Below are 27,383 nucleotides of genomic sequence, written 5' to 3' on the forward strand. Positions count from 1 at the left end.
GGAGCAGGGGCAGGGGTAGTCGCTTTCGGTGTTGGTCTCCTACCTGCTCCAGAGCGATCTCGCTCCTTTCCCTCTGGCTGCAGCTCTGTTTCAGCACAGGCAAGGCCATGGCATGAGAGTGGCCATCCCTGAGAGAGGTTGTGGCGAGGAAAATGTCGGTCTCGTCTCCCAAGTAATGAGTGATAGGATGAGAGGAAATGGCCTCAACTTGTGCCAGGGGAGGTTCGCATTAGATACTGGCAACAACGTAGCTTTCAATTTCTTCCCTGAAGGTATTCTCAGACACTGGAAGGGGCTGAGTCACCATCCCTGGAGGTGCTTAAAGGATGGGTAGATGAGGTGCTCAGGGATGTGGTCAGTGGTGGACTAGTGCAGTTGGAGTTGATGATCTCAGGTCTTTTCCAATCAAACAATTCTGTGACCCCTCCAGGCTTAGTGGCATGATCAAATAAAAGCCTTTTAGGGGCAGGAAGCACTGGAAGTACTGCTGCTGCAGTGCCCTTCCCCATCATGCCTTGGGCAACACTGAACGGTCAGGTTGCTGCCGTCATCTGGGAGCTGCCCGTCATTTACTGCCGAAGCCAAAAGTCTGCTTGCAGTTTGCACTAAAATGGCATGCAAAAATTAGAAAAAAAATACACCAGTTCTTGGTCTCCTCTTGGCACAGATTTGTGGTGCACATGGTTTGGACAACTAAGCATCAGATCTGCCCAAGTACCTGTTTTCCATGGGATTGGGTGTGACGGGCTGAAGGTGGCTTCAAAATTTTGATTTAGTTTGCACTAATGAAGTCTGTGATTGGTTATTCACCGGTGTAGTGTTCCATCTGTGAATGCTTAAACATTCTAAATAACATTGTCTAATTCAAATCAGTGCTTTTAAAAGACCTTCATTTGGGGCCATCTAGTGTTTTTCACAGTGTAATCCACACAGCATTACATCAAAACCAAATGTTATTGCTAAAGCATGTATTTAAAAGTAGTTTTATTTAGAGGATGCAGCAGCACACTGTTCTGAAAAAAATGAACCTAAAGCTATAAAACCCAGGTGTTAAAACAGTGCACATGTTTTAAATGAAAATTTAGCTGAACAGCCCCATCGAAGCTGGCAGTGGCTGGTTGCCAGTGGCAGAGCCATCTTTCCACTCCAAAATGAAAATGATAGTCACTGCAGACATTTTCTGGAAATTAGTATTCCTGGAAAAAATATATCTTTGCTGTCATACAGGCTGGAATGATAATAAAATCGGAGACACAATCCTGAGCTTGTAAAGCTCTGCAAGAGAGACCAACATCAGCTCACAGGCTGGTCGGATGAAATTGCTGAGGATATAAATACAGTCTTCTAGTAACCTTTGGCTGTTATACAAAGAACATTGTGCCTAGTTAACAACATCTTTCATGCTTCAAGAATTTTCTCTTGGCAGGGCTATTCTGTTAGTTGTCCAAGGATTGTTTTATGATCACTTATAAACTGACAGCTTACAAGACATTTGTATTCGCTCTCAAATGGGCATCGGATTTCGGTGAGGAGCATGAGAGGCTTGATGTAAACTGGCCAGTTATAAAATGAGAATTGGATATATGTTTGGAAGTAAGATAGTCATAGCCTTAAACATTGTAAGAGCAATGAAATTTAAGTTTTACTCTGTCTGTTTGATTTTGGCAGATATTTTTGACACTTCTAACCTGTGTGAATGTAGTGAAGTCTGTGCCCACACAGCACGTTTCCCCAGTGTGCAGACCTGCCTAGAGCCAGTCACTGGGGCATGGACTGGGGAGCAGGACGTCCAAATTTAATCTCAATCCAGTGGAAGTGAGAGCATGATTGTGTGCAGCAGGGTTAGCGCATGCTAAGTCTGATCTGCACGCTTGAGTGTAGCTATGAGGACAAACTACCTGAAATTCCCTCACACTTTGCGCCGATAACAGCATGCATGACAGCAGCGACTGCAGCACAACTTCTTACCCCGTCACCACCATCTGTTCTCTCTCTCTTCAGTAAAGACAGCATAGTGAGCCAGCTCGGAGAGCTGATTCAGCTGGAAACTCATCATCCTGGAGGGTGAAGACAGGTTTCCTCTCCACTACATCCTGGAAATGATAGAATTTGTGGCTGCTTATCCACTGCTGCTTCAAGCTGCCTGTTCTGGGGATGGTGCAAATAGCTGGAGTGTTAACACAGCTCAGGTCAAAGCTGTCAATAAATGGCTTTTTAAGTCCTGACAAAATGTCTCAAACTAAATATCAAAAGGAGGCATTCCTGTAGTGATTTAGTATCTGTGTCTGACACTTCTGTGTGATTAAAGGCAACCTTGGTTTGTCAGAGCTGACTATTGGTCTAGAGATACCACCTACCTAAATTTAAAGTACCTAAATCTTGCTTTTGTTGAAGTGGAGTTCTGCTACCTATTACAGGGGAACCAACAATTCACTAGCCAATACTTAATTAGTTAAAACACTCTTTTCTTAAGACGCTTTGATATGTCGGAACAAGGAGGCAGTAACTAGTGATTAAATAGAGAGAGGTTACTTCTCTTTGGACTTCTCTTGGGGCTGGAGCCTCTAGCTGTCACGCAGACTAGGGAGAGTGAAAAGGAGTCTTCATGGTGCAAAAAACGATAGATCCAGAGGTGCTAAAATTTCAATACCCTGTGCTGACAAAGGAAATGTCACAAAACTGCTCACCTTGCATTGAGGAGACCATTTGTAGCAGAGCCCATAACTAAACGCTGACTATAGCCTCTATCTTTTTGTTAAAAGTACCACTGTTTGAAATGTTTAAGTGCTGTAGCTTTGTGTAACTGTAGCTTGTTCTTTAATTGTAATATTCTTAGCAGAAAGCATGACAGTCAGCTGGCAGCCTGTATTTAACTATGCAAAATGAAACAATATTTCTGTGAACAGGAGAATGAGCTTTAGAATGGCTATAATTTCATAACTGACCTCAATATTCTGTGCCATTTGCTGGAGGTGCAATCTGTTACACTCTATCCATGCTTTGACGTGGTTTTGTTCACTTTTGTGCATTTTCTTTTTTTAAAGTAGACCAGCATCTCACAGTGACAGCACAACTTAGAGTCTTGATACTAAACCTGTTGCTAACATGAACATTAATCGTTACATTTATAGGTACTGAAGCTGTTAAATACAGACTATAAAAACGTACAACCCAGAAGTCATTTTTACTTACTCAATAACACTCCACATGAAGAAGACCTTTGATGGAATCTTGCTTTTCAGTATTTTGTGCCTTTTTTCTAGCTGTTCTTTCATTGGATATATAAATAGTAAAACCTTAATTATTTATGCCAAGTTTGCTAAATAACACTCAGTACTTCTATAAGTAGACATTATTCCCATATACTGTTATAGAATTACACTTGTATTTACCTAGAGGTGAAAGAACTGGGTTTTGGAACACTGAGAAAAGATTGCAAAGAAAACAACCCTTTTTTCCTAAATCCAGTTATGGTGATGTGGAGACATTGTATAGGTAATTGGGAGGAATGGTTTGGATGAATAATGGAGATTGTTTAGATAAAAATAAATGTTGACCAATATATCACTCCAATACAACATCATGAAGATTTGAAAGTACAGAATTATAAAAGCATAAAGCACACATAATAATTAAATGATGACTTGAAATATTGCCAGTCTTTAACAAAAACATATGCAGCATACAACAAACCCATCAATTTCTTAACAGGGTATAGTAGCAAAAGATCATCCACTTAGAGGAGTAGTTACACACGCAGAAAGTAGCTGCATGCAAAGCAAGGAAAATAGTGAAATAGTGTGGGTTTTAAGGGCTACTGTGAAGTGTAGCCAAAGATTTTGCGATGGGAAATTTGGTCTCCAACAAAGACAAATTGTGAGGTCTAGAAACATGTGGCAGATTTGTTTTCCAAGGGCTCTAGTAAGTTAGAATAGAGAATACTATAAGGAACTGTAATGTTCATTAATTTTTCTTTCATTTAGAATTCCCTATAGTAAGATCCAGGAAGATAAATGTAGGGTCATAAGTGTGTAGACTTATTTACTCATTTCAGTCTCACCTTGCAGCTCCATTAAGGAAAAAAAGAGAAGGGGGAAATATCAGTGCAATACATTTGTTACATTTGCATGTAGCTCACTACAAGGGAATGTGTTATATTGAGACAAAGAGTACAATAAGGTCTCTGGAGTCTGCTTCGCCATAAATTACATTTCTGTGCTGTTACATTTCCATTTATTTCAGTGATCCTATCCTGGTGTATTTTACCATAAATTGCTTTTCTGTGCTGTTACTTTTCCATTTATTTCAGTGGTCCTCTCCTGGTGTACAACTGGTACAATAAAAGGGAGAATCCATTTGAAAATTAGTGCTTCTAGTCTTGCAGCTGGTAATGTGAAGAGTGTAGTAAAATGTCAGGCCTGATGGGATTAAAATGGACTGTCGTTAAAGTGGTTCAAAATGATGACAGAGATTGTATTGCAATGCCCTTGGGATTAATAGTTTGATTTTATTATTCTGATTAGGATGGTGAACAGGGAGAGACTGCAAATACATTTTTTCATCTTATAATGAACTTCAATAACGGTGCATGGATGAATGGATTTCCAGCCATGTGTTGTCAGGGGCTCTGTGTAGCTGAAGGGGCTCTTGTGTCTTCAAGGGTTAGTTAAAACTCAGACTTCTGTGACTGACAGCACTATTTTGTTTAATTCATACAGTTGCAACCTCTCTTCTATACTTGAACACAGAAATGCTTTTTTTTGAGTTAGAAGTCCCTTTAAGCAGTGGAAAATCTATTGTGTTTTCTATCACCAACTCCCACGGAACAGAATTTTCATTCAGGTGACACAAACTTCATAAAAGTAAGTGTCATTCAACATTTTTGTAATGTAGGGTATTTCCCAGTGGGAAGATGTTCCCTGCCAGCAGTGCTGCTGAGCTTTGCAGGGATGCACAGGCGGCTCAGGGTAGGCTGTCACTGACTTGCTTCTACATGCAGTCATAAAATCAGTGGGTTTGAGATTAGAAGGCCCATCTCATAAAGACAATCCACCTCTATGTTAAGAAGTGTTATTACTTGAATAACTAGAAGTATAGAAAATCAGTGCAAAAGAAAAATCTGCCTCTCCCAGCATGCTTGAAAATGTACAGAACTTCTAGATAAGACCACATACACTACAGCAGGAGTGGATCTGTGGAGGGCAACGGTTGGTCTGACCCTCGTGTCGTGCGCTTTTGGGAGTTTATACTTCAAATTCACTTTCATGAATGGGGGACACAGTTTCATCTGAGAGAAATCCAGGTTGTGCACTCAAGACCAATCTGGGAGGCAAAGCAAAGTAAGGCGGGGGGGGGGACGGTCAAGCATTTCTCTTCAAAAGTGCGTTGTAAATCCAAAATAGAACTGTAATACAGATCCACCCTAATTTCTTGATGTTAAATCACTGTAACAATAAAGAACTCTGCACTGTGGAGATAGTTTACCCATAGATGGCAAAGAATTTTACAAGTGTGGTTAAAGATTATTACAGCTTTTTTAAGAGAGGTGATGACCTGCAGCTTCTCTTGGCTTCCTTAGGAACTGAGAAGGGCATCTCTTTACTCAGCAGTCAGCTCTTACCCAGAACTTCATAGTAAGTCACTGACAGAGCAAAGGCTAGTGTGGATCTGGCCCATAATACTTTTCCCTTTTTTACTACACCATACCACAGCCCTTTCTTTCATTTTAGCGTGATTTCTGATATGTTTACCAATTTTTAATATTTGGGACAAGAAAAAAATAAATCTGCCTGGTTGATGGTGTTATGGAAATTTGTGGTTTCCCTCGCTTGCAGTAGATGCAATGCTTGACAGAAGGAGCTCTCAGTCACAATTCAAAGAAGAAGTCACCAAGAACAAAACTATACTCACAGCCAATTCTTGCACCAAGTCTGCTGACTCCTGTCCTGCCCAATCCAGGAATTCCAGCTAGGGATCTCTGCTCATGCTTGGCAACGTGAACAATCTCTTTGAGTTTATGCTAGAAGGTCATCTTTTGCAGCTTCTTCTCCCACACAGTTTGATTTCCTTACTGTATATTTAAAAAAAAAACCAAACCGAGGAACTCCTGATGCAAGCTCTTCCACAGGCCCAGCAAGGCAAGGCACCTCTTTCCAGAATCGCAGTAGAAGTGACTTGATGCAAAGGCTCAGTTTCTGTCCTTTTTCACCCCAGGCAGGCTAAACGCTTTCCTCTTCTTTTGTGATACTATAATCTGTTAGCAGCGTAACACTGATTTCTGAACCATGTGTGCTGCCCGTAACTGACAGGGCCCTGGTAGGTGTGTTACTCTGAGTAGCACTGGGAGGCTTTGTACGAAATTTTCCTTTACAGCATGAGACTTGCTTTTTAAAATGTTGCCGGAAACTTTTACTCAGCCAATACAGAGCAAAAGGATTGATGCAGGAATTGCTGAAGGCCAAGGCACGGGAAAAAATGGTAGCTATCAGATGAAAGGTGGAAGCATCTACAGAAGCATGGTATGTGAAAGAGCGGTATAGGTAGAGGATGTGGTTAGGCAACCAGCAAAAGGCGAACAGAGCAACAAGCACCAGCACTGTTTTTGCAACTCTCTTGCGGGATTCAATCTACGAGAAAATAATGCATAACTTGTATTAGTAGCAATTAGTAACACAGGTTTATGTAGTTGGTGCTGATTTTCAGAGGGTCTAAAAGTCTAAATGCATTGGTAACCAAACAAAGCGAAATGGAAAAAAAACTCAAACCAAACTAACCAAGAAACCAACAGAAAAATAAATCTGTTTCATAATTTTTTAACAAGGTATTTCCGGTGCAGAGCACATTCCCTTTCCATTATAAGTCACATGGTGTTCTCATCTAGCCCAGGATTTAAAAATACAATAGTTAATGTGATGGGTGACATGGATGAGGTCTCAGTGTCTACGATTCACCATTTAAACTGCTGAGTTTAATAGGGTAGTAACAAAGCAAAACAAACCCCATCCCTCTTTAGGAAAGCATGCACACTCACAGTTAAGTTAATGAGTCATGAGCATGTGCTGAAGTGCGTAGCTGAATTTGGATTGCTAATATGGGCTGAGTTCATGGAGCTTTTTACTCTATTATCAGGTAAAGGTTTTGCAGTCAAGAATTCAGACTTCATCAGCATGATAGGTTTTGGAAAATTGAACTGTCTAGTGCTTGATCATCGCTTACCTGCTTACGGGCATGGCCGTGTTCTTCTGCTGGCATGTTGGATGTACTTTTATATAAAGTTCTAGCGATAAGAAAATAGTAGACAGAAATGACAGCTAAGGGTACAATATAGAACACCAAGAAGCAAACCAGGGAGTGAACTTCCTGCAGGATCTTCTCAGATACGGGATAGGGGGCACAGGCCTCAAAAGTTACATTTTTCTCAGGATTGCTGAAAGAATACAAATCTGAAAAAACAGCCTCTGGTATGGCCAGTATCATGGAGACAATCCAAACACAGCCGGCTTTACAGCATGTCTTCAGGAGTGCATCCGAAGTTTGCAGTTCCAAGGGCTTAACGATGGCTCTGTACCTAAAACCAACCAACATCAGTGTCAGAATAAAGACAGAAATAATGCTAGCGCTGACAATGCAAACTTCTCGAGGATAAAGCCGTCTCTGTTCTCACTAAACTAGGGGCGGTAGAATCAACTTGGAAATGATAACAGACTCTAGTTCTTTGTAATTAAGATGGAAATGTAACAGTTAATTTTAAGTGTGTATTTTAATGAACTGGCTGGCAGGACTTGTCATTAAGCCTTCATAAGTAAAGATGTCTTCTACTGTTTGGATTAGGATGAGTAAGGGTAGTCATTTCTCCTATTTTTTATGGCACTGCCTAGAAAGATAAATGAGGGAATTAGTACGCAAGACTGATGAAGGTGGGAAACAGGTTAGCTATTTTGTAAATACATGAAACCAACATGTATGCACCTCCTTTCTTCCATTCTCTTAAGAACCAAGCTGAACGGAATGATCTAACTCAAAATAATGCTCTGGTATTCATTCATGTTTATAGAACAGGAGCTAACACTGCTGTTGGTTTAGTAGCTGTGATTCTGCAACACGTGGACTGAGTCAGACATACGAGAAAAATCTGGGAAAATCTCTAGATGAATAAAAATCTGTGTGGCAATGGTACATGGTAAAAGGACCAACAGGTCTTTTCCAACCTAAACAATTCTGTGATTCTGTGAAAGTGGATGAAGTGCAGTATATGCTGCTCCCAAATTGTCAGGGATTCCTGATGATGAAGAAACAAGAGACCCTTCTGGGGGGCACAAGACTGGCAGGAAAAGAAAGGCAGTGAAAAAGGATCCAGAGGACAAGACTGAGTAGCTATACCAACCTGGGAATATGGTCTTTTTCTCCTCTAGGCAAATTTAAATAGAAAACCACGAGCTAGACTGCTATTTGTCAAATAAATACCATTTTTATTGACTTTGATCTCTTCTAGCATGCTGGAACATGTTAGTCTGGTGTTGCACACACTGAGCTTTCTCAGTAAGTTTACAATATAGTTACTCAGTGAAAATGTAGAATGGAGTGTTTATGTTATAGCTACCAGGAAGAATTAAATACAGAAGAAAGTGTCTAAATCAGAGAATCATGGAATAGTTGGGGTTGGAAGGGACCTTTAATGTCTATCTAATCCATGATGGATTCTGAATTGACAATATACAGGACCAAGATCTTGGAGCTATGAGAGATGGACCAGTGAAAACATCAGCTTAATATTCAGCAGTAGTAAAAAACCACAGCAAACCGTAAAACAAAACAGAACAAAAAAAAAAAGCAAACTATTAGGAATTACTAGGAAAACAATGGAGAGCAGAAGAGACTGTTGAGCAATTATTTGTATCTCTGGTTTGTGCGACTCTTGAACACCATGTGTGGGTCGGCATAGTTTAATTTAAAAAAGAGAACGACATACTAAGGATGGAAACTAACATGAATAGCTGCGGAGATGGATAGGGAACACTGTATCTTCTGGCACAAGAGCCGGGACCATCAAATGAAGCCACGTGCAAAGCCAAAAAAGGAGGTGTTCATGCAACAGTGAAAGTCATTGCTAAACAAGTTCAAGAAGAGGCTGAACAAGGAGAGAAATCCTTTGAGGTAATTAAGCAGACAGAAACCATGTCTGCTCAGGAAGTTATCTGAAAGCTTAGGATAGTAGTGTGTTGGATAGAAGTAGTGTGTTGGATAATGGGTTTTATTCTTCCCATGTGTCTTTTCTTGTCCTTATACTACCACTGCTGGAGGCTGGTGTTTGTCTGTGTGGACCCTTGATCTGACCCAGTGTGGCCATTCCTCTGTTGGCTGATTTTATTTTGAGTATAATAACAGCAGCATTACCTAAATTCTGGACACACAAACTACTTGCTATTGCATACAATTCACAATTGCTGGCATACAAGGTGAGCATAATTTTCTCTCTTAATACTAAAAATCATTTAGATTTTTCTGCTCCTTGACACACTTATGCTGATTGAACCAACATCTCATCTTGGTTTTATTCATTCATAAAAGAAGTGCATGGAAAACTGATTGTTCAGCAACTCCCGACAGCAGTCGGATGGGAGCGCTGGTCCCTACTAACAGTGCTGTCATTGTAATTTAAGTTTAATTTCAGGATCTCTGGGCTAAAATATCTCTGGAAAAGATATAAGAGAAAATATTCAAATTGTGTCATGTCACACTAAGCACTTAACACCCTGAAAATTATTACAGTATTGCAGTAACAACCAAATCACAAGATTCATTTGTTTGTCCCCCAGTCTGTTCTATGTTTTCTTTTGATTTTTTTACCTACATGCCAATCTCTTGCATTCCAGGATTTTAGAGCCTCACTGAGTGCATAGACAAAGGATTTCCATTCAGTCATTTTCAGTTTTGTTTTTCATCTTCCCTGACTGCTTTAGTGTACCACTAGGTAGCACCAGTGCACTGTCTTTTCCCTGCCTTCAGCAATTTCTGTTTTCTGTGCAACTGTGAAAAAAACCTTGTACTGTACTTCAAGCTAACAGAAGGTCAAAAGACTTAGAGTCTTTCTTGCTTCACTACATTAAAATTAACTGCTCCATTTTTTTAACACGCATCTTAAAATTAAATTAGTAGTTGGCTCGATTGGGTTTTTTTTTTAATCTATTACAATGTGCAATGCATTTAATATTGTGCAAAATGAGCATTTCTACTCTTTTATTAATTTCTACCTTTACACCTGCAGTATTTCCTGGCAAACCAGTCGCATCAGACCCACCTGTCAGCACTGAGAACAGTCAGGGTAAACACTGATACTCCAACTGAGGTTAACTGGATAAAAGACAGCAGCTTGCACCCGATTCTTCCGAAGAGCCAGGTATCCACAATGTAACGTGTTGCGTCTACAGGCACACAAGTTAATAAAAGCACTAGGTCTCCAAATGCCAGGCTGGTGATGAAGATGTTTGGAACCGTCTGCATGGATTTAATCTTGAAAAAGACTTTGATGAGTATAGCATTTCCAAGGAGACCCACTGAAATGATCACAGCATACGTAACGTAAATTGTGCACAATATTTCTAATCCTGGAAAAGAGTCTTCGGTCCATTTTTCAGTTATGGTTTCATTATCAATGACTGATTTCAGTTCTGTACCATTTGTAGTTTCACACAAAGTCTGATTAGCTGAAAGCAAGTATACTTGAGACATTTCTTTAACTATTTCTTCTCCCCAGGCTGGGCTTAAATTGATCAAAAAAAAAAAGATGTTTAATATTTAGCTTGAAGCATATCAGCAAGGTGAATAGAAAGATACAAATTTGTGTCTGAAATTAAGATTCCCATTGCACATTAAAAACATTCATCCCCTTCTGGGTCTCAAAGCATGCCTAGGAGAAATGCACACAGATCTTGTTCTGAACTGTGTAGGAGGTGGAGAATTTTTTTATTGGCTTTTCAGCTAGTCAAGCAGAGAGGGAGGAGGAAAAAAGAGAAAAGAGGTTTCTTTAAAGATATTAGCATATTAGGTATGATGAGTATTTTTCTAGGAGGTAGCTGGCAAGTAAATATTGTACTGTAATTACTGTAGTGTTAGGGTTTGCACATTACCTAGCAAAGGCTTATTAAAAGTTTTCAAAATATTCTAAAAAAGGAAATAAGATGAAAACCTGAAAATGTTTCCATAATAGTACAGGTAAGCATAGAATATACTGCTTTAATATAAAACTCTACAGCATATTTTGGGTAGTATTTGCTAAAAAAGCCATAGGGGCAGCCTGTGCTTGTCCGTGCTCTGATTAGTCTATCACAGAAAGGCAGCGACTTATATCACAGAAAGGCAATAGAAGACAGAAACTTATGGCCATAATCTTATAAACATTTATATTGAAGCTTAAGTTTGTCCCTTGAAACAGTCCCATTGCCATCAAACCCACAATTTATGCTGAAGTTTTAACAGGTTTATAGATTGATACAATACAGAAAACTGCTGCCTTGCAATATTCCATGTAGTTACTTGCTTTGTATGGTACATCTGAGCATCCAGAACTTCTGGGAGAAAAATATCTTTTCATGATGCTATCTCAATCAAACCTGTTAATATTATGGGTTTTCTTATCTTTAGATTAGTCAACAGTCAAATCTGAAACTGCTGTCTGATGAAACCCTGGCTAACTTTAATGTAAAATAAGGTGTGAGGAGCGTGCATGTTAAATCTCCTGAAATGATGAAAACCAAGATCTCATTTCTAAATAATGGAAATGGAAAGGATATCAAAAGACTGAGCTTTATGCATTGAAAATGAAGATCAGTAGCTGCAGAATTTTTTCTTCCAGATGGTTCTTCAGTTGAGACATTCAAGTAGAAAAAGTACCCTGCTCAAATCACAAAAGCAATCTTGTAGCCAAGTCCCTTTGTCTTTATCTGCGCACACACAGAGAAACACGAAATCAGGTTTGTTTCATTTATTCAAAAACACTCCTCTAAGTGCTACACATGAAAAGTCTAACTTTCCCTTTCCCAATCCTTGCAAGCAGAACTGTGCCATAGATGGCAACAGACCAGATAGTAGATCAGATGGAAGACCAATGTCTTGGCCAGGTGGAAGAAGGAGTCATTGATACAAAAATGATGCATGGGTTAAAAATTCCAACTACATTTTTTGAAAGTGCTTTTAGAAGAGAAGTTCTTGTCACGATCAACCATAATATGTCCTTTTATGCAGGCACAGTATGTAGGTTGCTCACAGATTTAGGTGCCTTTGAGGATGCCAGATGATGTTGTCCACCCACACTGGCGTGGTACCGTGCATTATATTTAATATAAAGTTCAGCAACTGTAATGGATTGTGACAGCTTAATGTCAGATTGTTACATAAAGTGTTTAGATTTCCTGTGTAGAAGAAGTAGCGCATCAGTAAACATGTGGAACTAATTGTGATCCACCAAGTGCTGAAGACTCAAGAGCAGCATCTGAATGAAACATCAGGTGTTTAGCTGAAACTGGAATTTAGCCAAGAGACACTTGCTACTTGCCTCGAGTTGCACTAAAGGTTGGTTGATGCACCAAAGCTCAGGTAGCAGCATAGATCCAACCTCTTACGGTCCCAGAGCTCTCAGAGCCATCTGAGAGATTAGGACTGGCAACCTGAAACCTGAGGTTTGGTTCATTCTGCCACTCGATTCTTTTGTACAGCAAAACAGAGGACCTGGACAGGTATCCCTCTGTGTAAGAGCTAATGAAGAAGGCTAGGGACTCTTGAGCTATGAGATGCTCCCAACAGCTGGTTTGAGGGATGACTGAGGTTTGAAGGAAAAGGTGACAGACCTCCCAACCCATATTTACAACTTGTGAGGACACCAACATGCGCCACAGATGAAGGCAATTCCAGGGAGTATCAAGGGCTTAAAATTCTGTTTGCTCCCAATGCTTCATGTCCTGTTTGTTCCAAACTGGCCCTGAATTCATTTGTCTGAACCTGGATGCTCAGACTGATGCTTCGCACTTCAGAAATGCGCACTACGTGGAAACACAGACACATTTTCCCTGCTCTGTCTCTAACAGGGTGTAGTTCGTGTGTCTAAACCAGCTCACAGCAGCACTGAATTCTACTTGGTTTTGTCTTTCTACTGAAAGGATATTTTTTTCCTAGCTTTCTGCCTCCTTCGGGGAATCTGGCAGAAGGAAGCTCCTTCGTTTCTCACAATTCTTCCTATAGTCCTTGTATTACTGCAGGTTCTAGCCAGGTTCTCTATAGATGGTAACACATTGTCTTGATTGCTCATTAGAAGGTGAAAAATATTGCTTTGAAACACACAAAATAACATTCTCTAGACCAAATAAGAGCCTGGAGGACAGATAGTAAACATAAAATAAGTGATTTGTTTACAATAGTAGAATTTCAGTGTTTCTGTTTGACAGTTTTGTGTGCTCTCCATTGGTGTCATGGGTGGAAACCAGGCTGGAGAAAACACACCGTGTTTTTAACACAGATTCTGATCGCTTTCAGTTTTGCAAATCCAGCTGAAAAGGAAGAGAATGGCTTCATTATTTCAAACAGTAAATGACTCCAAGGTGTTATTTAAGATCTCTGTCTTCTGGTGCTAAGAAAAAGCAATTTGGGTAATTCTGGCAATTGTTAAAATACTGGAAAACACATGAAACAGTCACAGAAAATGAATGTTCTTTTTGAACTCCGTGCTGAAAAAAAAAAACCACCCAAGCAAAATACTCAAGACTATATCGTTTAGCTGTATTTTTAATGCAAATTTTCTGTTTTAATGCAGTGTGACTGCTGACTAAAGTCATTTCCATGTGCTGCATAGTGTTACCCACTCAGAAGAATCTCTTTCAGAACCATTTGCTCTGCACCAAGCCAAAATGTGGAGAAATCAGCCAAAATCTTAACTCCCATTAAAGAAATTGATTTTCCAAAATTAGAATTATTTTGTGTAGCTTATTTTTATTATTTCAGTGTACATTGGTCATACAGCCTTGATTGTCAGTTACACAAATAGGTCAAAATCCCATGTGGCTGGAGTGGTAGGAAACTGATAAGCAGTGAACTACGGCTATGTTAGACAGCATGGGGTTTTTTTTAGGATTATTTCAACTTGCTTTCTTAGGTCTTTATTTGTATAATTTCTGCATAGATCTATTTAGTTGTCTTAATTCTTCTTTTACATCACAAACTCATTTTCAACCCTTGCTTTAATTGTCTCTCATAGCAATTTTGCCATCTGGTTGTTTCTGGCTGGTGTATCTTTTCCGTCTCTCTGCTGAGTGAATTGACGTTTATGTTCTTCAAGTATTAACGGCAGAGAGAGACCGAACAGCTTGTCTATCTTAGTCTTCAATTTTGGTAGACTCTGTTGTGGCATCCTCTCTTACAAAAGGCTTTTCTCAGGTCAAGTTCTCGTCTACAGACGAACCGGATTGCTGTTCACATTCTCAGGCTGTCCAGCACAGAGCAGGACGCTGCTGCTGGGTCACCACAGGCACATTCCTCTTGCTCCTACCTGGAGTGAAGTCTAGCAGTCTACCCAAATAAATGTAAATCTTTCTGTTCCAGCAAGTTCTAGCTTTCCTTTTAGGTCACCTTCTTTTGACATAAAGATGAAGGAAGGGTTTTTGCCCCTCTGTCAAGAAGTCCCCACCCGGAGTCCGTGAACAATTCCAGCTTATAAGCTAGGCTCTGCAGTTCTAACTAGAATTATGTTACCTGAAATATAATTTTCTTCACAGTGTTTTCTGAACTGGCTTTGCCACCTTTGTGTTGGGAGGATTCCCTACTCTGGAGACAGCATTCTTGGGGTAGATGCATGTAATTGTCTCGTTTCTGACTTGCATCTGTATTACAGCTTCAGTATCTTCTCTTTAAATAGAAATTGCCATCAGCAGGACAAATAATGGCAAGATGAGGGGATAAAGAGTGCTGTAGCTCACATCAATAGTAAGAACGAAGCTTTTATCAAACAGTCATTTGAGGGGCTGTATGACTTGTGTCACTATTCCCAGTCCCTTTTCTAGCATTCCGACAGGCAAATATTAGATGGGAAAGCCTGATTGCACACCCAGAGTAAGCGTTGGTGTCAGAGACAGTGGTCCACTTTTAGAGCAAATTACTAACACATCAGGGCTGTTTCCAGTTCTGCTCTGTCCTTCTACAAGAACCAGAACGAGTGATTGCTGTGCTAAACCTGAGTCCATCCCTAAACAGAGAGAACATCACCTCCCCACCTTGCCAGACACCCGTTTCAGAGGTACAAGTGCCAGGCAATGGGGAGACAGATTGCGTAAGGCACTGCCTGTGATGGATTTCTTCACTTGTGAACATAAGAGCTTGGTTTCAGTGTCTGTCAATCTGATGTTTTACACCACTAAGTGGGAACATCTTCTCTATTGTGTATTTTGATATTTTTACCATCGCTCAGTGTCCTCAGCAGCTGGAGACAAAACAACTACTGAGCTATTAAAAGGATGCTTTAACACCAATTTCACAGGCTGTGCCACATTCGCAGCAGTGCCATCATTTGTTGTCAAACACTACTCATTTAGGAGAAAATACATTGGTTTACTACTGGGCTTTTTCCCTAATACCTCTGTGGAGTTGATTCTACACCAAGGGCAGAGGGAGCTGTGCAGGCGTTGAAACTCAGGGCATCAAATCCTGCAGTAATATTTGGTTGGAACTGTGTCCCTGTTTTTCTGGAACTAAAGAAGAGCACTTTCAAATACCACAAGACTTACTGCTAGGTCTAGGGCAAAACAAACGCCATCCCAGCCCTCAGTGTTACGAAGGGCAGTTCGCATGAGCTGTCAGGAGCAGCGTTCAGTAATACAGCAGCAAAAGGGAGATCTTCTTTCTTAAAGAAAATAGCTTCTGATTTGGTTACAATGTCTAAATCCAGACTATCCAGTGGACTTAAGTCTGCCTGCCATAGGATCTCTAATGCCGTCATTAATCAATGGCTCCAGATACCATTTATCCTGTTTTGCAATTCTTGCATCCCTTCCAATTTCCTTTTCCAAGAGTTTCCTCAGTCGGTTTCACTGTGGGAATGGCCAGTGAAATACCAGTGTTATTTCTCAGAAAAGAGAGAAAAATAAACACTAGAATGTATCCTTGAATTTCTTCCATTACTGGAACAATCAGGCAATGAAGTAATATAGCAAGAACAATTCCTTTGGGCACCCTTGAAACTCTCAATGATGCATATAATTTAGAACCATTAGAGTGCCATTACATGCTAAATACTTTCTGATACCTAAAACCACAGAGTACTGTGCATTAAGGCTTAACAATCATCTTACGCAACAGGTAATTATCTTGCCAGTATTTTGATTTTTAATCTCAAATCATTTCCCACGATGACATTTCTTTCGTTGTCCCAATAATAACTGCCTGCTAAATTTAGAATGAATTATACATCTTGGGCGTAGGTATTGCTAACCTGTATTGCTAGCCAGTACTGTAGGCTCATCAGCTGTCAGAAAAAAACTTTAACAAGCTGCCCTGACCTTTAACTGTCATTCTCTGATCTATCACATGGCAATCAAAGAGCTGTGTATTCATTGAGCTAGAAGGCAGCTTTAGCTGCTTGTGTGCGTGGAGATGGTAAAACTCTCCAGGGACTGTTGGGTGAGCTGCTTAGACCTTGGATGTGCATCCACAGGCTTACTTGGTACGAAGGGTGGTTGAGGTTAGTGCCAGTCTAAATAGCAGCATGGGAGTGAGGAGGGTTTTGCTTGAGTCACCGCAGCTGCTGCGGTGATTTTACTATCACTTGTTATTTCTTTTGCATTGTCTAATCTATTGTTAACAACCCACTGAGATCTGACATCAAATAATTGTCTTCATAGATAAATATACTTACAGAAATTCTTCTTTCGTTGGTCTAAATTAGAACACACATTTCCTGGTGTAGGTATCACTAAAAATAAGTAATCTAGGAGTAAATAAGAATGACTTAGAGGAGCTTTTAGATTTTAGATTGCTGCTTTCTCAGAGAGCAAGCAGAGTCAACTGATACAATCAAAACTGCAGGGAGGAGGGTGCGTTTGTATCAGTAACGCACCTCTACCTGTCAGGTCACATGCAAGCCAGAGCTGCCGAAGCTGTTCCCATCACTTAAAATTATTAGGATGTGAATCACAAGCGCATAGTAATTTTTTATTAGATTTGTCTTTGTGCATGTCCTCTCCCTGTGAAAACCATCAATCCACGATGCCGTGACAGATTGCTAGCGCAGATATGTCGGAGAGGAGCAAATGAAGTGGTGCTGGTGCGGAAGATATTGTTTCAGCCCAAAGAAAATTACGTATCTTCATTCTGGCTGACAACCTAAACAATGCCACGCTTGAAACATAAATGATACACCGGTTAGCTGGAAAAGCCATTAGACATATGATGGAGAGTGGAAGTGAGCTAACCGCCTTCCTAGAACAAATAGCACTTCGCATTCTACATAAGCAAGTTGACAGGTTTTTAAAAATTTACTTCCAGTTTTTGCTTTTGGAATAGAAAAAGAAACGAAAGAATGGAAATCTGACATCACTCTGCACGGTGCAGCTTGCTCTTCTGCCATTTCACCTCCAAAGCAGGAAACACGTTGACATTTCCAGCAATTTCCTGGCAACCTGAGAAGTCTTAAGTATTCCAGCACTTTTCTTGCTACTTGTCCAGCTTTTATGAAAACCTTTGTTGCTTTTAAGAATTTTAAAATGTTATGAGGGCATTTAACAAAAACTTTAGAAAATCAAGGTACATTTCATCTTTTATCAGGAATGTGACAAAACAGTTAAGGTCTACTCTATGGAGACAACGCCAGTCACCTGTTGCTCTCATATTGATTCTTTTTCACTGCCTTTTTATTTTAAATTACAGTAGTAGAAAATAGAGTTGGGAGGACTTTCACCACATTTTCCAGTCCATCCTTTGCACTATGGTAAATTCAACTTACACCAATTCTGGCAGATATTTGTCTTATCCCCGTGAGGGTTTTTTAAGACCTGCAATGATGGCAATTCCATCTTCCTTAAAATTAGAAATTGATACCTACTGTCTAGTCTAAATCTAGGACTATTACCTTCTGTCCTACAGAGTGTATGCAGAAAGAATTACTGCACAAAGGAGGATGGTGAGCATCAAAGCAAGATGGTCAACAAGGAAACAGGGTCGCTGTCCATCCACCTAGACTTACTGATGTCATGGCAGAGACAAACTGATGTAAAAGGGACTCGGGGGAGGACTAAACCCCCAGTTCCTCCTCAGCTTCCTTCCTTCCTCTCCCAGGACATCTGGGTGTCCAACAGCCAGGTTAGGGGGGGCAGGGAGAGTCAGGCACAGCTTTACCTCCCAGCACCACAGCACAGTGTGTCCTGTTTCTCACTGCAGAGCAGGGAAAACTTGTATTCAGCAGCAGATTGTAGGACAAAGAGGTTACTAATGAAAATAAAGAATACAAGCAGAAAATGATAGTTTGAATGTCTGACATACTGCACTGTATTTTGTATTACGTTTCTTTCTCATTGAAAGCAGTTTCAAGTTAGAAAGAAGTAGGTATGAGGTGGAACTTGTTTGTATGTTTTCCATGCTAACGTTTCTCCCAGAAAGCCAAGGCACTGAAGGTGATCTGTCTAATTTCAAGTAGGCTGGCTGTAGCTACTGTACGTTGGAATATTCATCTTTTCCCTTTAATTGCTGTGTGGGAGTTATTCACAGAATGAAAGAACCTTTTGTATTTGCTATTGTACACACCAGCTGTAAGACAGCACTATTACATTTTTTTACTTCCCTGTCATCAGTACAGGTTAGTATCTTACTGTATTAACAATCATCAAAAAATCTTTGCTTGAATGATACAGAGAATGGCATTCAAAACTGAAACTAGGATTCGGTTGAGCAGGCAAGTTACCAATTCAAACATTTGCTGAAAGAAACCCCCTTTTTAGTAGGAAAGGAAAGTTAAATGTCTCTTGCGGTGTTATGAAATGGACTTTACCTTTTGCTGTATTCATAGCAAAGTATTACTAAAGGGCAAATTTCTTAATCATCACCTCCAAAGCAGCTATAATTTTATCTGCTGGTGTTCTAGGTTATTTTTGTTTGCAGGAGAGGTAATTTGAACCCTATGTCATACATATGGGCACCCACAATAGGTGGGATTTAATTTTTTCTTGTTTCCATGTTCCATTTGAAGGTACTGGGCAACACTTCTTCACATTTAAACACACATCTACATCTTATTAGAGATCTAAGTCCAAGTCAGCAGTGTCAGCACATCTGAAAATAAAAACATACAACTGAAAAGAACATCTTGGAAAGCTGGCTCCAATTCCTTAATGTATAAGTTGATCAAAGCCCACCTCAGAAAAATTAAGGAGAGGTACTGACTGAGGAACTTAGACATCCACGCCTGAGACAGTCAGCCAACAGGCTCAAAACCTTGAAAGTCAGTATGATGAGTATTAGATTCTGAGGATAAGTATCAGATGAAGAAGGAGCAGAGGGATGGCAGAAGGATGTAAGGAGGACAAAAAAGAGGACAAATTATGAGAAGGTCTAATGATGAGGAAGAGAATGTTTCCAGTCTCTGTTGCACGTGAGGGCTAATCGTGGAAACACCAAATCCTTATGTGGTCAGTACCTTCACTCCACTGAAGCCTAGAGAGTTAAGTCATGGGACGTTTTAGCTCTATAATAGAGTTCAGAATGATAATTGTACATTAGAAGTAATTATCTAGATCAGTGTTTATTTCTGCATGCCACAAAAGAGAACCATCGTTAGACAGTCAGAAGAAAACATCCATTATCAATGAAAAAATCTTGCTTTCTGTGGATAGTGCAGCCCTGTATCCATGGGCAGTATTCTTTGTGAAAAAGGATGTTTGGTCTCACCATCTTCTGGAGGTACAGCACTGGGGTTGTAATGAACTTCAGCTATGGAAAAGAATTATGAAAAATTTCCATTATAAGAATTTATTTTAATACATTTAGAAAGAAACCTGTCTATGCAGAACACACTGATTTAACATCTTTGGGGAAATAACATAAATCAGCACGTTTCCAGAAACAACCAGGAATATTTGGTGCTTAGGTCAGAATTCCTACAAAGGCATTCCTTTTTCAGAATACAGCTCTGCAACGGTTCTCCATCTTGGAAGGAAAAACCTCCTGCTGGGATTCTTCTGAGTTAAACAGTCTCACAGCAGGTCTTGTTCAGGTTCCAATAAGCCCCAGATCTTTGCTCTTTTGGGAATGCATGAGATGATAGACTATAGTGTTCCCTAACTGCAAGTGGGTCCTGTGAGAATGACAGCCACCTGGCCTAGGGTAGAATATTTCTCAGGTGCCTGAAGTGGAAGCTGAGCAGAGAGTTCCCTTCTTCTGAAGAACTATACCAGGGTCTTCAGGCTTTCTTACTCTCCTTAGTATAGCAAAACCCATCTGTAACATAACCACTAACCCCTAACTGGTTTGGTACAGGCAAAGCAGTGAAAGATTTCCTGTCCGTTTCCATTGTCTGGGATTTGACAGTCACCATATGGAACCTATTACATTCTAGTCCATGCAGTACATGCTGTTTTTCTTACCAATCCTAAAATCCGGAGGAGTCCTGGAGGGGAAATCTGAACCATTGGAAGTTGAACTTGTTCTGTTACAATTTAGATTCCACAAAGCCTGGGATGGTGATTTCTGGTTTGAATGCCTTGGTGTAGAACCAGAAGTTGCACTTGACCCACTCCAGTCTGAAATCAGAGAGTGGAAGGCACAAGAATAAAATTCTGTACAAATGTCACGTCTCAATGTACGGGAGACTGAGGAGAAAGATCTGTGCTTGCTTCTTGGGTCAGGCTGAGCAAACCCAGCTCCTGCGCATAAAAAATAACTTATAGTATATCCAATATCCTACATAAATTTCTGAATCTCTGACCAAGCTGAAATCCTTTTTGCAAATCTAGTTTTTTCTGCATGCTCTCACCCCATCATCATGTCATATAAACAGTTAATGGAAGAGGATGAAGACCTATTAAAGAACAATTATTCAATGCAATACAGAAAGGCTGTTGAGAGGAGCCTTATTTCTTAATGTGGAACAAATGTGACACTAATAGCAGATGAAGTAGCAGGCAAAGACTTGCAAGTCAAGCTAAACAGAACTCCTCAGTGCTTACCAGAATAATTACTCAGACGAAATCTTCCACAGCAAAAGTGTATTCGGCACTGCTTCACTACTTCTTCCTTCATTAGGCAATGAAACACGAAGATGAAGAGCCCTAACGAAGTAGGAAGAGAAATTCACGGTTTTCAGGTGGGTTCTCCAGCCTGCTGTCCCTTTTCTAAACTTTTTGTGTGCCACTCAGTTACCAGTATGCTGTGTACGGGCAGAGAGGTGGTTCCTGAGCCAGCATCACATTGGCCCAGAACTGCACCGAGCCCTTGATGCATATGAAAGAGTAATGGAAAGAGCTTTCTGCAGATCTGGTATAATAAATATAGATTCTATAACCATTTTTATGCCCAGATAAGAAGGATTGTACCGCTCCTGAAAAGATGTATTTATTGGCACCCATGTTTCAAAGGCATGAATTCATGTCTTTAATAGTATACCTATCACAGCAATGCTATCTAAGCAACACTATCATCCCACTTCAACAGAGCTTTCCTATTAAAATAGCTAAACACTCTAACACAAAAGCTATATGAGCACTCCTCTTCCCCCTTGCTTGAATTACACGATGTTACAGATTTATTTATATTCCACGGCCCTAAAGTATTGTATTTATAGCAGTTCCCCATTCAGAAATTACCTTGCAAGGTGTTAAAAATGCTGAAGAGGTACAAGAAGAATATCCTTACTGGTCCCCAGGCAAAAAAGACAAAACCCCAAGTTAAGCCTAAAAGGAACATCAAGCTGAAAGCACTTTTGAGGTCTTGGAGAAAACTCCGTTTCCAGAATCGGGATCTCTCTTGTGTCCTTGATTTCATGGACTGGATTTGCAGGAGGACAGTGATGAACATGGCTGTATTCATCAAAAATATTAAGAAGACATAGGCCACGACAGAGGTGTAAAACACTAAGTTCTCTTGAATCCAGCAACTGCAAGAAAGGGGAGTATATATTTAACAAGGAGTTTTGCGAGCAGTGAAATTAATGAAGCCTGATATCCAAAATAAGTCTCCCATATGGCTCTCCGATATCTCATATCCCTAACCCCCATAACTTCCCCCAATGAGGACATTCAACAAATCTCTCCACTTGCCTTTTTATGGATGCTATTAACTTGAGACTTTAATATTTCTATCAAATTCAAATAAACCGAACAATTGTTTCAAAACTTAATAACGCACACAAAGACACACTGACTTAAGGAAAAAACGAGTTCAAGATGTCTTAATTAGGAGTCAACAGTACAGCACAGAGGTGAGCACTGGTTAGCTTTTCCTTAGACATCTAGTGAGTTTTACTGCCTATTGATAAAGATGGGTAACAGTTTTCCCTCTGAGGCGTCATGGGTGTGTGTTGCCTCTCTGATAGGATAGAATGCAAATATTCCAGGTGATCTTCACCAACAAGCGATCAGGTTGCGGTAAACAGAAAGCAGGTGGAAAAAAAGAAAAAAAAAAGGAGGAAGAATTATTTGCTATAAAACGTTTTTAAAAGAGGATGAAAGAATGCAGTGTTTTCCCCCTGGAAAAGCTAGAGGAGTTTGAGATGATATGAATAAAAGAATTTGAAATGAGGAAGAGACAGCAGTGTGAATAAAAAAAAAAAAAAAAGGTAAATGTGCAAAATACCAGAGTAATTATTCTGCCTTTAGGTTTTACCAGAAAACTAGAACTTGTAGGAGCACATAGAAAATCAGACTGAGTCAATGTCAGGTAAAAAAAAGAGATATTCCAGAAAGTAGATACAGAGTTGACTGGCAGAGGGCCTCCTGGTCCTCAAGCCCAGCCCACAGATGTGAGAGTTATGCCATGTAGTAGCCGTACATCAAAATGATCCACTGAACTAGAAACAGTAGAAGGAGAGGGTTGAGATGGGGGAGAAAATACAAAAGCAAGAAAGAAGTTGTTGTTTTCTCGTTATTTCTTCTATCTTTAAGATGCCCTGGGGACCATCAAGAAGCTTAAAGTGTTATACTTACAAATTGCTGAGCGGATTGTTCTCCAAAAGTGATCCATTGCCATAGAAGTCTTTATTTATAATGAGCACGATAGTAATTACAATAGCTGGTATTCCTAGTATAGAAGGCAAGAGAAAAAGGGATACTTAGATTTAAAAGAACAAATGGAGAATATGAAAAGATATCAGATAATCTCTGATGAATAATTACAGCAGACATGTACATCTTAGGTTCAAAGTCTACCCCTAAAGCTCCTTCTGAAATGAATGTAATTAAATGTGTGGCATAGCAGGTTTAATCTTCTTATTTATGTAAATTACAAATGAGTAGGCATAAAAATATTTGTGTTTGCGAAATGTTTGTGAATGTTCAAACATCTCCAGAAGGGATCCAATCTGGTAAAATAAAACCAACTGATTATTACAACAAGCAGAGTGTCAAAAGATAAGCAGACCACAGCATTTTATGCTAAGATCTGATAGAGACAGACATTTTCCAGACAGTGTTTTATCAGTCTTCCTTTCCATTCACTTCCCATTTCCCATATTTCTTTCAATTCTGGCTTTTCTATTGAGAACAGATGCCACCAACACCTTCATGAATGGCTGCCCCTGAGAACAATTACGTACAATATCAAGTCTTAGGACAGAGACGATGATACACTGCACACTAGTCAAAAGCCTAAAAAAATCCACTTTAAAACAGCATCTAATGGTGACCCAAAAACTACAGGCCAAGTCCTGCTCTGGGTCAGTCCCCCTGGTAACATCCTTTCTAACAGCTGAGGCAGCATTTATTTGGGGTCCTTCTTGTTATGTTACTCCTAAACAAGTCTCTGATGTTCAGAGCTTGAAGGAGAGGTGAATCAGCAAAGTCCTCAGGAGAACTGTGAATGAAAGTCAAATCCGTTCCTCAGAGGGGAATGACACACAGGATGGCAGGTAAGGACACAAGGCCTGAAGAAGGAGGTCAAAATCACCTCTGAGCATCACTGTTTCAGGGGTGAAGGCTGTGGGCAGCTCATACTTCCTCAGGTTCACCCACTAACACAAAATACCATAACAAATCATTCCTGTAAAGAGCAGGACAGGTAGAGAGAGCAGTTCCTTATGCCCACTTTCACCTTTCCTTGTATATGACTCTGTGCAAGGAGTAACCAGCACTTTCGGCTAACGTCTCCCTGAGCAGAAGAAACTTAAGCTGACCCTGCCTGGGGAAAGAAATCCATCTTTACAGCTCAGGGGGTGCACCACATTTCTGCTAGCTCAGCGTCTTAACTTACTTTTGCAAATGTGCCCCTGTCTTAGAGAAGTTATCAAACACAGAAATGGAGAAGAAAAGTGCTTACCCCAGCCAGCGATACAGCATTTTAGGATGTACTTGGGGACATAAACATTGAAAACTTTGACAAGAGCCAAGTACAAGTGGACAGACTCCAGACACATCCATGTGAAAGCTGCAAGAAGGAAATAGTGAAGGAGCACAGCCACAGTGATACAGAGACCTGGCTGGTTGAATGAGGACAGCCAGGAATTGATGAGGAAGACCATGTTCAGCATCAGCAGTGCAGCACAAAGATTGAGCAGGATTTTTGAAGGGTTGTCTCTCCGCAGCTTTCTAAAGAGAAGGGGAAAGTCCACAAGGTTATCATTGCATGAGTTGTGTGCTGGGTGCATTCACTAATGCAAGGCAGCACAAACTTCTCTTTGTCATATTATAAACCGGCTTCTCGTGGTATGAGTTGTAATCTTCCTTAGTGTTTTATAGCACGTCACTAATGTGTTTTTGAAGCACAGCTCCCAGCCTGAAAAAGCAGAGCTTCTATATACATGGAGACCTGCCAGGTTTTTCACACTTGGTTGGGGAGAGACAGACTTAGCAACATCTTTTTACTACTGCATCAAGTGTGATTGTTATTGCAATATCACTGAATTATCAAAGCATCCACAGTTACCCAAGGAGCTACTGGTATGTGCGGTATAAAAGGAAACCTATCCAAAAGGAAACAACACAAGAAAGAGCAAAATTTTCTCTCTTTCACTGTTGATACCATCGAATGTACAGTCTATATACGGGGAGTATTCCAGATTGCTGATAACATCCAATGTATAGTCCCTCTGTGTGTATATATACGTGGAACATCCTGTATTCCTGACATGATATCTTACCCATGTCCATGGATATTTTGCTAAAACAACAGAAATGTAGGAATATAAAAGTTGCCAAACAGTTCAGACCAGTGCTCGTACTGAAGCGTATTTGAATCCTCTTACTTCACCACAGAAACAGGTTAAAATGAAGCAATATTGACACTGTCAGCTCTTCAGTTTTCTCTCCTATGCATCACAGCACGAAATATTACCGAACATTCCATTCGTTGCTGCAAATCCATTATTGCTAAAATATTAAAAGTGTTATAAGAAAAAGATCAGACTTACTCAAGGGCTAGGTATGTCACCAGTGTCACACTCAAAAAAATGGAAGAAGCACCACATCCTGCATAGCTTATCACAGTTAATATACGATCGTGTGTGGGATCTATCTCTGTCCGGGACAAGTCCTGTGTTACAAGATAAAGAATTACTGTTGTTTGCCATAGTAGATAAAGAAAATTGCTTTCCACATTTTCACATTGATAAAGAAATTCCTTTCTCTTCTGCTTACTGCTAATTCTGGAGGGTTTCCTTTAATATTTTTATGTGTTTCTTATTGCATAGTCCTCTAGAATATCCAAACTAGTAAAAATATGCAGTATTTTAAGTATCCAGTGTTTCGTTGTGAACCTGTACTTGAGAAATCACCAATTCAACAAGGATTCAAGTATCTTGCCAAAACTATTCCACTGGGAGCTCTCCTTTTAGGAGAAACTTTGCTTTATTTCAATGGCAGCTGCCATGCGTGGGAACCGCACAAAGCTACTAAATGTCTTGGAGTGCGGGAGGACCCTTCCCATCCAGAAAACATCACTGTGCAAAACTCAGCTGGGATGCTGGGCTCTGCTTCTCTACAGCTGCTGCCGGCAGTGACATGGAGAGGATTTTGCTGTTCTCTGCTACAGTTTCTCTTCTGTTTGGTGAAATTTCGAACCTCAGAGTAGTAGCCTGCCTGTAGCAGCCAGTGTACAAGTGACTTTGGGCTGTTAAATAACCGTGCTGAGTACAAAAGTGGCAGTGCAGAAGAGGCATGATCCTAAATTCAAACTGAATTCTTTTTGCTTGAGTAGAAATTTCAACGAGTTTTCTGATATCTGTACCACCTAAATTCCTCCCTGTAAAAGTCACATTTTTACTACCAGGGAGGGCTCTCCTGCCTTTCTTGGAGCAGGGTAATGTTGACCTCTGGGGGAAACTGGGCAAGCATCTGAGGGCAAAGGAGTGGCCTTACGCATGGAGTAAGTTGTATCCTACCGAGATTAGACAAATTTAAGTTACTCTGTTTGCTCTGAGCCTGCCCAAGACTTTGCTATTGCAGCAGCCCATTCTCAGGCAGTCATCTCTGCACTCTCATTTTCTGACATTCAGCTTTGGAGGTAGTTTTCTCTGTATTAAAATACTGACTGCTGGTTTTGCCCTATAAATAAGAGATGATAGTTAATGACATCTCCCATATTTATATTAAACTCTCTTTCTGATGGAGTGTTGATAAAACTTTCAGAAAGATGTAACATCATAAGTCGCCACTGGCAGGCAATAAATTTAACACAGTATTTCCAATGCAGCAAATAGCACATTAATGTTGATTAAGTTACATTGCAAAGAAGTACAAACTACATCTGTAAAATGAATTTGCCTTGAAGCAAGTGACATTTAGAGAACTTTATACCATAAAAATTATTATAACTGTTTTGTTTGTTATTACGGATTTTGGCAAAATTGCAGATATCTAACAGCTTGTATAGATATGAATTTCCCATCTCTCCCCAAAGCTACTGACGACTTTGTTTAGTGCCATGGGACTTTTTTGGAGATGATTCAGAGTACTTACCAGTAGGACTCCAAAATGGGTAAGATGGTTACAAAAACAGATTGTGTAATTCATATCTGTATATTCTACTTCACACCCCGATGTATTCCAACCACCCAGTCCATCTGTGTAATAGAGAAAAAGAGATTTTTAAGCAGAGTTAGTCATGCTCAGTCATTTATAGCTCTGCATCATGCAGAATGTGTGAATATGAGCTCAAGTTAGTACAGATTGCAGGGTCATTTAGCAGCACAGAAGTGAGATTTCACACAGGAA

At 40.1% G+C, this 27,383-nt stretch overlaps 2 protein-coding genes across 4 annotated transcripts in view; both read right to left on the minus strand.

Moving 5' to 3' along the window:
• Positions 1-52: 52 nt before the first annotated feature.
• BRS3 (bombesin receptor subtype 3) lies at positions 53-10,915 on the minus strand. Its single transcript, XM_009562499.2, has 3 exons — positions 10,298-10,915; positions 7,216-7,567; positions 53-6,626 (listed from the first exon to the last, which is right to left on the minus strand). Exons 1-3 carry the CDS (start codon positions 10,726-10,728, stop codon positions 6,219-6,221), a joined length of 1,191 nt encoding a protein of 396 aa, XP_009560794.1. The 5' UTR covers positions 10,729-10,915; the 3' UTR covers positions 53-6,218.
• Positions 10,916-14,043: 3,128 nt separating this feature from the next.
• Positions 14,044-27,383, minus strand: part of ADGRG4 (adhesion G protein-coupled receptor G4) — a 37,239-nt gene continuing 23,899 nt past the window's right edge. For all 3 annotated transcript variants that reach the window (XM_054076082.1, XM_054076081.1, XM_054076080.1), the window contains 8 exons: positions 27,129-27,232; positions 25,583-25,704; positions 24,493-24,761; positions 23,166-23,259; positions 21,828-22,117; positions 21,192-21,293; positions 20,610-20,765; positions 14,044-19,956 (listed from right to left, as the gene is read on the minus strand). In XM_054076082.1, the coding sequence (XP_053932057.1) occupies positions 19,829-19,956; positions 20,610-20,765; positions 21,192-21,293; positions 21,828-22,117; positions 23,166-23,259; positions 24,493-24,761; positions 25,583-25,704; positions 27,129-27,232 (1,265 nt within the window). In that variant the 3' untranslated portion in view covers positions 14,044-19,828. The remainder of the gene's footprint in view (positions 19,957-20,609; positions 20,766-21,191; positions 21,294-21,827; positions 22,118-23,165; positions 23,260-24,492; positions 24,762-25,582; positions 25,705-27,128; positions 27,233-27,383) is intronic.

The sequence above is a fragment of the Cuculus canorus genome, chromosome 10 (assembly GCF_017976375.1).
Source record: "Cuculus canorus isolate bCucCan1 chromosome 10, bCucCan1.pri, whole genome shotgun sequence".
NCBI lineage: Eukaryota > Metazoa > Chordata > Aves > Cuculiformes > Cuculidae > Cuculus > Cuculus canorus.

Bases quoted from the DNA above. Each gene is read 5' to 3' on its own strand.
- BRS3 (XM_009562499.2), bottom strand. From the start codon at position 10,728: ATGTCTCAAGTATACTTGCTTTCAGCTAATCAGACTTTGTGTGAAACT. The intron at 7,568-10,297 runs GTGGGTCTGATG...GGTTGGTTTTAG, and splicing joins ACTGTTCTCAGTGCTGACAG to GTACAGAGCCATCGTTAAGC. The intron at 6,627-7,215 runs GTAAGCGATGAT...ATTTTCTCGTAG, and splicing joins ACGGCCATGCCCGTAAGCAG to ATTGAATCCCGCAAGAGAGT.